The sequence below is a fragment of the Vulpes lagopus genome, chromosome 8 (genome assembly GCF_018345385.1).
Source record: "Vulpes lagopus strain Blue_001 chromosome 8, ASM1834538v1, whole genome shotgun sequence".
NCBI lineage: Eukaryota > Metazoa > Chordata > Mammalia > Carnivora > Canidae > Vulpes > Vulpes lagopus.
The window spans coordinates 87,271,528-87,284,280 of record NC_054831.1 but is presented as its reverse complement, the minus strand read 5'-3'; the positions used below and the strand labels follow the sequence as shown (position 1 = coordinate 87,284,280).

Genomic DNA, 12,753 nt, shown 5'->3' with positions numbered 1-12,753 from the left:
ATGACCAAATAGCAGAATCAGGAGAAATCTATTCAGGCTTATAGGTTCACATTAAAACAAAGATGTAAAAATACCAGAAAGTTGGATGGATTCACATATACCAGCTCTCCCATTTCATATGACAGAATGATTCTAACAGCGTTCAGGAAAATTAGTAGAACAAGGAGAATCTATCCACACTGAATTTAATGGCAAAGATTTATAAACTTCTTTGTGTTCAGGTTTAATTAAAAAATTGATGAAATGCTTGGCATGAAAATATGAAGACCACAACACTCTAACAAAATTTCAGAAGGCACCTATTCTTTACTATAAATGAAATTCAAAAAACTAGTGGACACTGTGAAATAAGGCATCAAAGTAAGAAGATACAGACTGAAATAATAAAGCTAAGTAAGTAATGTTAGTAAAGACACAGACAACTCAATTATAAAATTAAAAGTTACATTAAAAACAGGGAAAAAATTAACCCAAAAGAAACTTAAATAAATTATACAAATATGGGGTACAAGTTTGAGCATTTTGGCTAACATGCAAAAAGAATCAGTAGAAAAACTTTAAAAAGGTAAAAAAAAATGAAAAAAGTTTTTAAAGATCAAGAATTATAAAATAACAAACAAAAAGAGAATTTGTTTCCTTTGGAAAGATATGTGTAAAAACTCCATCATCAGACCCAGAAAGGAAAAAAGAACGCTACATAGTGATATTTAAAAGTAAGGCAGCCTGGGTGGCTCAGTGGTTTAGTGCCACCTTCAGCCAGGGCGTGATCCTGGAGACCGGGATCAAGTCCCACGTCAGGCTCTCTGCATGGAGCCTGCTTCTCCCTCTGCCTGTGTCTCTGCCTCTCTCTCTGTCTCTATGTCTCTCATGAATAAATAAATAAAGAATCTCAAAAAAAAAAAGTAGGAGGGGGGAAATTTTCTAATTATGTGGTTATTGGTCCATCAGATTAGCATTCAAAGAAATGGAGAATTAGTTTCCATTTTACATAAATACATTCTGAATGGGATGTAAAGAAAACACAAAGGTTTTGTAATCCTAGATGGAGAAGGACTAGGAAAAGGACTGATTTCAAAAAAGATTGGACTTTGTAAAAATTTTAAATATTCAAAAAACAAAAACAAAATTCCACAAATAAAGTTCAAGATAAATGACAATCTGCAAACAAATATTGGTAACATAGCCTTTACATCTAAAAGATTCTTACCATCAGAAGATGAATGCACCAGTAGAAAAATAGACTAGGAGCACAAAAATAGGCAATTCAGGAGAAAATAAGTCAGCAAGAAACATAGGGAGAATGTCCAACTTCACCCAGAACTACAGAAATGCAAAGTGAAATTAAAAAGAGATACACTAAAAATATATTTGTAATTTATATGCAAAAAAAGTAATAAAGAGTATGGCAAGGATGATACAGGGCACTCCATAAACTGCTGAGAGTAAATTTGGGAATATCAATTCAGGGCTTTGAAAGCATGCACGTACCTTGACCCAGCAATTCAACATCTTAAACCCTACGGAAATCACTCAATATGCATACATAACTCAAAAATAACAAAAGCCAACATTTATTCACTAACATAAAGAAGCTTTCGAATCAGCAACCCATATGCATCTTTCCTTTAATCCTCACATTACTACAGAGGCAGGAGTTACTATTACAGATATTGGGACAGAAGACTAGACAGGTGTAAATAATTTGTGGATAAACAGTGGAAATGCAACTATCTAACTCCAAAAATACATGCTTTTAACCTCTGCATCCCCTATGGACACATGCACCTGAGCACTTTCCAGAATGACAAAAAAATTGCCATCAGTCTATGTATCTGAGAATAAGGATTTGATTAAAAAGTTCTATCTACACAATACATAGCCAAAAATAAAAATAAAAAAAATCACACTCTAGAAGAACTTGAATGACATTATAAAATAGACTGTAGTGTTATATGAAAAAAAACTTATTAAAAAGCAATATATATGCACAATGTGGTTCTACCTTTATAAACATTTTATATTATAGAATATATTTTAACAGTATGATAAAATGGTCAATAAAGGTTATCTCTGGTTGGCAAGATTTTTATTTTCTTCTTTCTACTTCTTGTATTTCTCCAAATTTGCTATAATCACCACTTACAACCTCTGATCAGAAAAAAAAAAAGTTATTTAAAAATCAATATAGAGAAGTACAGGAAGTAAAAAAAGACATGTAGTGAACAAATCAGCATATAGCTGATTTGTATTTAAAAATGTTAAGCTAAAATTTGGAAACATATCCTTAACATTCAGGGGACAGGAAAAACAATACATACATGGAAAAGACTATTTCTAAGAATCTGCAAATATTCTTGAGACCTTTTCACTCTTCACAGACTAAGGACACCCACTGCTAGGAAGAAGGCAATTAAGGATAGTTTTTTTTGTTTTGTTTTGTTTTTTAAGATTTTGTTTATTTATTCATGAGAGACACACAGAGAGAGACAGAGACATAGGCAGAGGGAGAAGAAGCAGGCTTCTTGCGGGGACCCCAATGTGGGACTTGATCATGGAACTCTAGATCACACCCTGAGCCAAAGGCAGATGCTCAACCACTGAGCCATCCAGGTGCCTGAGGATAGCTCTTGATAGGACATTAGCACCTGGCTACAGTGCATATACTAGGAGATACTCTAGCAAGCTTTCTTAAGGAATTCTAATCAGAGAAGGAAAAAGTTCTCAAAGCACTGGCTCTTAAGATGCCTCTTCCAACCTCAAGTCCTCCAATGTACTAAAAGTATACAAAGTAAACTCAAAGTGATCAAAGGAAGTCTCTGGTTTTACTTAATTCTAAACCATATAATAAATATGTTTCAACAGTTCAATAATAAAATCTCACTACTCCACTTGTGAAAGCCTCTGGAAAATAGTCCATATCTTACATGCATTGCCTAGCACCTAAAAGGGCATCCAGTTGATACAGAATAAAGCAATAGTAAATGAATGGTTCACACTTGGCCCAGCCATCTCAGGGAGAGGTTTTGCAGTGCAGGAGCCTTATTTATTTTACACTCTTGGCTAACCCAGCCAAGTACCAATACCAGGAATTGATGGAGAGAGCAGCATGTTCACAAAAGGGAAGAGAGACAGGGCTCTGCCTTCAGGTCTGGAGCCTTCTTGGTCTAACAGGTGACTGACTCCTCACTTTTGAGATCCAATCCCGTTACCTTAACTGGTTGTGAGAATCATGATACTGTTCTTTTTTTTTTTTTTTAAGATTTTATTTATTTATTCATGAGAGACAGAGAGAGAAGGAAGTAGAGACACAGGCAGAGGGACAAGCAGGCTCCTTGCAAGGAGCCTGATGCAGGACTCAATCCCAGACCCTGGGATCACACCCTAAGCTGAAAGCAGATGCTCAGCCACTGAGCCACCCCCACCCAGGCGTCCCTAATGTTCTCCACTTTTGATGAGATCTTACACAGTGGTCAGCTCTCAGCTCTGGCTGAGTCTTAGTTTGCATTCTAGTCTATTTGTAACGTTCTCCTGGCAGAGGCAGCTGGCCTTATGACTTTCAGCTGCTGGTTATTAGTTTTTCAAGACATTTCTCAGATATTCATGATTATTTGTCTGCCCTCAGGAAAACTGAGGAAAAGACGAGGACAAATATTTTGTTTGAGAGCCACTAAGAGAAGTGATAAAAACAAGATCCTTTCACACCGCTCTTTGCTTAGTACTACTAAGCTAAAGTGGTTCTTTTTTTCTAGCAAACCCATCCAAAATGTCCTATTTCTTTTCACTAGTATCACCTTACATAATAATCTGTCATTAGGCAGCCCCGGTGGCTCAGTGGTTTAGTGCTGCCTTCGGCTTGGGGTGTGATCCTGGAGACCCGCGATCAAGTCCCACGTTGGGCTCCCTGCATGCATGGAGCCTGCTTCTCCCTCTGCCTGTGTCTCTGCCTCTCTCTCTGTCATGAATAAATAAATAAAATCTTTAAAAAAAGAAATGTTTTTAATAATCTGTCATCTTTGAAATCTCCCTGCCCTATATCCATCCAGTTGGTTGATTTTCTCAAAAAGTCCTGTTGACTCTCTCCAATCACTTTGAGCCTTTTTTCCCTAACCTCAGAGCAGTTACTTCATCCAGCCCTCAATAGCCCTCAAAATGACTAATTATTACAACTGTCTTCTTCCTCCGGGTTTCTCCATATCAAATATGTGCTCCCCATTGCTGCCAGCGCTACCCTCCTAAGACTATAATCTGATCTTGTTAAACCTGTGTTGGACGTGTTAGACATACTTTTTTTTTAATCTACCCAGAAGCTATTATTTCAGGAAAGCACTCCTCCATCATTCTGTAAATAATCCTGCTCAGTCCACAGGCCTCTACGAACGAACCCCCCTCTCTACTCTACTTCGCCATACTCTCCCAACATTACTTGAGATAGGCATGAGATCCAGGCCATCCAGATCCATCTGCTATAGCTCATGTGGACGCCCTGAGATTGAGAAATGAATCACCTTAATGGCCCCATGCTGACCAATCAAAGTCCTCCATGAACTGTCAAGAAAGATACTCTCTATTCAGTGATGTAAGATGCAGAAATTGCTGAGGCTGAAATATGTGGGACACTTCCACAAAGAAAACAGCTGATACTAAGACAAGCAGAGATCACAGATAATGAGAAGCCAGAAGAAAGGAGTGGGAAAGGCTCCAACAAAGGTAAAGAGGTCACTGGAGCCACCAGATACTGCTATGCTTCTGCCATCTTGGGACTGAGCAGTTGTGTGAGCAAATCAATGTCTTTTATTTTTCTTTTAAATTGTTCTGTTTTGTCTTCCTGACACTGTGTGTACAAAAGAGCCCTTACACATACAACATCACTACTTAGAAACTTATTTTTAGGGCGCGGGGGCAGAGGAAGAGAGAGAGAGAATCTTAAGCTAGGTTCCATGCTGGGCATGACACGGGGCTCAATCTCATAACCCCGAGACCATGAGCTGAACTGAAGTCAAGAGTCAGACAATCAGCTGAGCCAACCACGCACCCCCCTATTTAGATATCTTTAATATTGTCTTATTTTCTACACACACACAAAAAAAATCCTCACAAACTTTTTAGCACAATATTCAAGTACTTTGACAAAAGTGACCATCTTAGCTTTTAAGTTTTAACTCTTCTGATCCAGCCTCAAACACTTTCAAATAATAATATTAATAATAAATCAGTATCCTCTACTATAGCCACCACTGACCCTTACTTCTGCCCCCCCATGCAGTGCTACTGCTCATTTCCTGAATCTGAATTATTCTTCTATTTTCTCCTTCACTACTCAATCTTCCAGATACAGCATGTATTAGGTGCCAGTACCATAATTTACATCATGATTTTCATGCATGTGTATCTCCCCCACCAGACTCTTTGCAGACAAGGACTGATTCTTTCCTAAAGTTTCAGCTCTAGTACCTGACAATCTGCTTCAGCAAGCACATACTCCACATGTTTGCAATTCTGATCAAAAATGAAAGACTGAGGGTTAATACCTGTTAGAATCTTCTTCACATTACAATTTCTCAAAAATTCACTCTATCACTGTACAATCCAGTAATTGAACCTATGGGCAGTTATCTCAGAGAAACTAATTTGTGTTCATATTTAAAACCTGTACACAACTATTTACAGCAGCTTTATTCCTAACTTGCCACACTGGAAATAACCCAGATGGATTCCAGCAATAGGTGAATGTTTAAACAAACTGTGGTACATCTGTAACAACTTGAAAATATCTCAAGGGAATTATGTTAAATGAAAAAAAAAAAAAAAAAAACGCCAATCCCAAAAGATTACATATTATATAATTCTACTGAGATAATCTTGAAATGACAAAATTAGAAAAATGCATAATAGATCAGGAGTTGCCCCAGGGCCAAGGGAAGGAGATGAGGTGAAATGTGAGGCAGATGGATGTAGCCATAAAAGGGCATCACAAGGGATGCTTGTGGTGATGGCACTGTCCTGCATCTTGACTGTATTAATATCCTGGTTGTGATCCTTGCTATATTGTAGCAAGATGTTATTCCTGGAAGACAGTGGGTAAAGATACATATATCTTTCTGTATAACTTTTTACAACTGCATATAAGTGTAAAATTATCTCAAAATAAATGAAAAAACTAACCATGCTGCAAATCTGGGCCAAGAATCAGATTCTCAGTGCAAGAGTACCTCACAAATAATCCTACTTGCAAACAAAACATCTCACTGTAAGTAAAAGAATAGGGTTTTGCTAACAAGAAGCAAGGAGCTCTCTAGAAAAACAGAGAAGAGTCATTCTGGACAACATGAAAGGGTATTTATTTACATTCAAAAACTGTCTTTAGAAACTGGTTGGTTAAAAAAAAAAAAAAAGACAAATATTAACAAGAGAAGTATCCTTGCCCAGACAGTGAACAGGGACCCTAAGTAATAGTCTCTACAAGTGCATGGCTGGGCTTCCATGTGGATGAGTAACAGCCACTGATATGTGAAATCTGATCTGTTTGCCATTTAAATCCCTGTGACTCACTGAAGCTGGCTGCATTCACATCTAAAAATATAGGAAATCTGCAGCCTAAGCAAATTGGCTCATTGACTCATGGGGTTTTGATTCAAACACTACACATTTGGACATAGTGGTTTTATATTTATGTCAGCTAGCTGTAAGGGAAGTTCTGCTCCTTAAATGAGAGTATAGGTAGAAATCTAGATGCAATGAGGATCACAAGAATCATCTGTTTATATACATGTTATCTGGCAGTCACGTGATACCTTTTTGGTAACAGGAAACATGATATCTGAGGTGCTCTGCAAAATAAAAGGATGCCCTTCCTCGGGCATCGGGTGTGCCCCATTAAATGTCTGTCTCCAAAGAGGACAGTGGAGTCATAAGCTATTAAAGACAGAGTAGGGTGTGGTGGTCACATGAGTGACTGAGCGCCATTTGGACTGGCAGTGGCTGAGTCTACAAACAGAGGGTGTGGTGCCTTGGCCCTGCCATTTTTTTGTTTTGTCCAGTCCCTGTAAGTATCTCTTATAATTGGTGAGTGGGGCAGCTGATTTCTGGGTGTTCCCTCTTGGACACCCAATTCCTTCCCAAGAGGCTGTTCATACTTACAGAACTAGCAATTTTTCGAAGGTACCCCCTTGACCCCAATGGGACCTGCCCGGCACAACCACTGCTGCACTCACCCATCAGGACACTGAGTAGCTTCTGCACTCTGGAATTGACCCCCACGATTCGGTAGAGCCCTTGCTCATTGATCCCTGAGAAGAGAAACAATGATGATTTAATTAGAGGCATGTCAGAACACAACTCAAGCCAACCCAGCCAGATGCACTTTTTTCATTTTCTCAGTCCTTCTAAAACCCACTCTAATTAAAGTCCCCTGTCACTCAGCTCTGCTCTTAGCAAAGGAGTGGGATTTGGTGCAGCTGTCTAGGATTTCACGGGTGTGATGCACACTTCAGCCCTTGTGTTAGCTCAGTTCAGTCAACAGAGAGGAAAGAAACCTTCCTCTTCTCTTGCCAAATGCGTATCTGAAGAGTTTTGAAAGATGCTAAATATATATTTTTAAATATGTTACATTTAACCAATTTTTTTAATTTAAAAAGACAAAACTGACGTGGTTGAAATTTCACACTGTAGCAAGGGATAAATGCCTTATAATCTATTTTCAATTACAGAATAAAAATATAGAGGTGTGAGAGTATTTTTAATTTTAGACAATGTTCACCAAGCCTGAGAAATTAGGAAATCTATTTTATTCATGTAAATATTCTTTATGAAGAAAAAGGAGAATCACCTTCACTCAACCCAAGTAAACATGCAGTTGAATTAGAAGGGGTTTACCTCCAAAGACCCAAAGAACCAAAAACAAACCCATCTCAGTGTTTTGTTTATTTAAGTGCAAGGATTAGATCATGGGTATACCATTTACAAAAAGGGATCATTTAGACCAAGTGATTTGAAATGATTTTTCTGTTTAGCCCATCATACCTGACCTCTCCCAACTAACTGGTCTCCTGCTTCCCATCTTATTCCCCTGATGTACATTTCCAATCAGTAGCCAAAATGAACTTAAGTATGTAATAGTTCAAATCCTCCCTTTTCTCAAAACCTTCAATGGCTCCCCATTGCATTTAGACCATAATCAAAATTTACTATGGCCCAGAAGGCCCTGCAGGATTAAGCATATGCCCACCCAGATCTGCATCATCAACCACTTTTACTCTGTCCAGCCATGCTGGCCTTCCTGTTTCTCCAACACATCAAACTTGTGCACCCAAATTACAGCCTCTTCACAGCTGTTTCCTCTACCTGGAACATGTTTCTCCCAGATCTTTTATCATTCAGGTCTCAAATGAAATGCAATCTTTTCAACCTAAGGCATCTCATGACCAACACTACTGCTGATCTCCTACTCTCTTTATAGCAAGTAATAATATGTGAAAATATCTTTCTTTCTGGTTTCTTGTTTGTCATTTTCCCGACAACTACAACATAACCTCTATGTACAGTGATTCTGTCTTCTTTACCATTATATCCCTGATGCCTAGATCAGTATACGATACATGACATAATGAATAAAACACTCAGTTATACTCCTTCAGAGCCACTACTTTGGGACCAAAACTAAATTTCTTGGAAGAAATTTGAGAAAAGGCTGACTCTATAAGGTCTCCAAAAAAGCCTATGTAGAATTAAGGAATAAAAAAGAAGTGGTCTAGAATGATAGGATTTTATAGCAAAAAAGGACCTGTAAAAGCATGTACATCAGCCTGCATGATTCAGGGACTAGAAGACTGTGGTCTAAAATTAAGGGATGGGCCCCACACTACTTAATGGCAGAACCGTCATTCATTATGACGGTGGCTTTAAGAGTCTGTCCTTCCTAAAGTGTCCCTACTTCTGTCCTTGACCTTTCCTGGAACTGGTTATAACCCTGTTTCCCATTGGATGATGATTAACGAACCCCCAAAAATATGGGAGATCTGTTCACCTCTGATCACCACAAATAATGTCTATACATACATGCATTCCAGTAAGAAAATAACCACATACTTCAAGTATTTATGCTAAAATGGCATTTAACTCTCCTCTTTTCCTTTTTGTGTCAAATGAAAACTCCCTCACAAGTTAAAACATGCCATTTTCATCTTCATTTTAGAGAAGGAGGGGACAAAGAGGCAGAGGCTAGGAAGGACACCAAACTGATGGTGACCTTATTCTTCCTCTACTACTTACTGTGTATATTTTCTGGTTTTATATCATAAAAAGCTCTCCTCCTGAGCTACCAGTCTCCATTTACTCTGTGAAGGGTTTTAAATTATTACATTTTCCTATAGTTTAGCTGCTGAGAACTGAGACTAACAGGTGACCCACTTCAGGCAAGTGGATGAATTTCACAGTGGAGGGGAGGGATTTTTATTTTGAACTTACTTTTGGCTGCACTTTATGCCTCTACCTTTGTTAACTCTGTACCTCTTATTCATCATTCTTTTCTTTTAGAATGAACAGAAAATTAAAACACCTGTCGAAAAACTTCCTCAGTAATAGTTTAAAAATTCAGAAACTTCAGTTAAGGCAAGTAGATAAATCAAAGGAAGACAGTAAGAAGAACAGCGAGCCCCACTGACAACACAATGACACCTGTGCATATACGGATCTCCCCTTCCTCTGCCACCCCTAGAATTGATCTCACATGTCAATAAATGTATTTCCATTACAGTTTTAGCGATTCAGGTTTTTTTACGGCATGGAAGTACCACTGGTGATTCAACCAATTTTTGAAACATTTGGCTAGTTTCTGTTTTTCACCTTAACACCACTGTGTAAACAGCTTTGTGGCTCAACCTGCCTGTGTCCTTATTTTCCTCCAGATCAATTCCCAGAAATCTCACCTCTTTCTACTATATATTCTCTGGCTGTATTTTACTTGTCTTTGCAAGCTGCCTTAACTCTTTATTGAAGCAGAAATAAGCAAAAATTTAAAAAATCTTAGCACACATTAAAATAACTACTTAAAACACACTTTCTGACTGACTAGGAAGAGAGACTCACACAGTTAAAGATTTTTTTTTTTGTCCCTCTCTACTCCATGCTTCATAGACTTTATTTTGTTTTTTTAGATTTTATTTATTTATTCATGACACACAGGCAGAGGGAGAAGCAGGGTCCCTGTGGGGAGCCTGATGCTGGACTCGATCCCAGGACCCTGGGACCACGACCTGAGCTGAAGGCAGATACTCAACCACTGAGCCACCCAGGTGTCCTGCTTCATAGATTTTATAAAGATATTTATATTTCTTAACTATCAAGAATTATAGAGCCTGCTTTAAAAGGTAAAACTTCTTTCAATCAAGTAAAAAAGATTAGTGGATTAAGGCTATGGAACAGTAAGATTCACATCTTTGACAATGGTTCTAACCAAATCCACAGCAAAGATAATTATCAGCTTTACTGAGGGGTACAAAAAAAGCAGAGCACTCAAAGCTCCCAAATGCTGGAACTGAGAAATCTCCTTTGTGGCAATATCTGAAGAAGGGATGGAGACCATTGTGATAAATCTGCTTCCCTGATTCTCAAAGTCCTTTTCCTACAGACAGACTCAGGAAAGGTTAATGAGCAATAGGCAGGGCCTGGTTACAGCACTGCTACAAGAAAATAGGGGCCTGATCCCTTCTGCCCACATGGATAGTCACCAGGGACCGGCTTTTCATAGTATGGTTCTGAACCTGGCATCCACACACCCCAGGAATTCACTAGAGAATTCAGAGTGTCAATGAACTTTGGCAGAAAAACAATTACACCTTTACTTTCACGACCCCGTCACTGAAATTAAACATTTCCTTCCATTATGATATAAGCAATAAATTACGGTATTAGCAATATCTATGAATTGCTCAGAAATCAGATATTTTCCTTACACAATACAACTTTTACAGACATCTTGAAATATCACTACAGCTGACCCTTGATCAACACAGGTTTGAAATACACAGGTCTACACACACATGGATTTTTTTTTGATAAACATAGAACTATAAAAGCTTTATGATTTTTCTTAACATTTTCTTTTCTCTAGCTTACTTTATTGTAGTATTATGGTATATAACACATAAACATACAAAATATATGTTAATTGTTTATGTTATGGGTAAGGCTTCTGATCAAGAGAAAGCTGTTAGTAGTTGTCTGGGGGGAGTAAAAAATTATATGCAGATTTTCAACTGCACAGGGGAGAGGGGGATTGGCATCTGTAACTCCCGCATTATTCAAGAGTCAGCTGCATTTCCAAATTATGCCAGTTATCAGACCCACTTCTATTATTTGTTATTTAAAGTGATAACAAAGAAACACATGTACTTTTACATCACAATTATATCTTTCAATAGTTTAACTGAATTTCAGTAACTAGACTCTATTATCTTATGTATTTGATATGTATGCCTTTAAAGCATTCTACTATTCAGCAGGTTGACGATACCAAATCAGTTATGAGTTTTTGCTTCAAAGCAACACGACTCATAGAAACACACCAACAATGGCACTTGGGGAGTTAAGGAGTCACTTAAAATCGGGAAACAGGTAGCAGGTCAGACACCTCACCAGATATGTGACCTTCTCTGAGAATAATGCCAGCTGTTGAATGACTTTACCTCTGGTTTCCACAGCATGGATGCATTTCTTGATTATGCTGAAGCCAATGCTGTCCAACTGTGCAGCTGAAAGAGGAAGAGAAAGGCAGTCAAGTTGCTGGCCATGCATACCAATGTTGGATAAGGCCTGATAGACCCAAGATCAATCAGTCCCACAGTTGGGCCACAGATAAGAACAATAAAAAAAGAAAAAGAAAAAAAAAAAGAAAAAGAAAAAGAAAATCAATCAGCTGGCATTCACTGAGAGCTTACCACATGCCAGGTACTGTTCTAAGTGCTATGTTTATATTATCTCATTTAATTCTCATGGTCACTCTGCAACGTTATCCTCTATTTATAGCTGAAGACTGCAGCATAGAGTGATGCATGCTTTACCAAAGGAATAAGTAGGCATCCTTTAAGTCGCTTGTCCTGTGATTGTCAGGAACAGGACTAACTGCTTCTTTGTCTCCTTCAAAAAGCGTAAATTAAATGGCTCAATAAATGTTGGATAAGTGCTTTACATAGATTATCTCAGTTAATCCTAACAAGTCCTCTAGGCTGATATTATCATTAGCTCCATATTATACAAGAAACAACTGAGATTTGGCAAAGCTAAATGTCTTGACCAAAGCTGCAAAGCTAATAGGTGGGAAACTCACTCCAGAGCCTGTTAAGACTTAACTGCCTTAAACAGGACCTTGAATTAAGGACAGAAGTCAAATCCTGCTCAGGTGATTAGAAAAGAAGGAAAAATGGTAAAAGGAAAAGTGGCCTGGAAGAAAATTAAAGCAGCCTAGAACAAAGAAGTTACCAGACGCATAAGAATAAAGCAGTAGAGCCATCCTGTGTATAATAAGTCAGCAAATAGTGAGTTCTCCACCAGCCACAAACCCCACTAATGTCATTCAGATAATTAACAATCAAAAGTAGCAACCTTTTCCACAGCACAGAATCAATTTCCAACCTGATAGGCTTGGAATCCACCAAAATTCATCTCTAGGCTTTGATTACCCAGTGAGAAGATGTGGATGGTAATCTTTAAGAAGGGGTTCACCTTTTGAGCACCTTGGGATATCCAGACAAGACATTC

General features: G+C 38.2%; 1 protein-coding gene across 10 annotated transcripts in view; it reads right to left on the bottom strand.

Annotated features, from left to right (window-relative positions):
* The window catches only part of ARHGAP26 (Rho GTPase activating protein 26), a 423,002-nt gene that overhangs the window by 165,711 nt on the left and 244,538 nt on the right, over positions 1–12,753 (bottom strand). For all 10 annotated transcript variants that reach the window (XR_005989292.1, XR_005989291.1, XR_005989293.1 and 7 more), the window contains 2 exons: positions 11,682–11,747; positions 7,212–7,286 (listed from right to left, as the gene is read on the bottom strand). Coding sequence is in view for 7 of the 10 variants with exons in the window: in XM_041765130.1 (XP_041621064.1) it covers positions 7,212–7,286; positions 11,682–11,747 (141 nt within the window). In the remaining 3 variants the exon portion in view is untranslated. The remainder of the gene's footprint in view (positions 1–7,211; positions 7,287–11,681; positions 11,748–12,753) is intronic.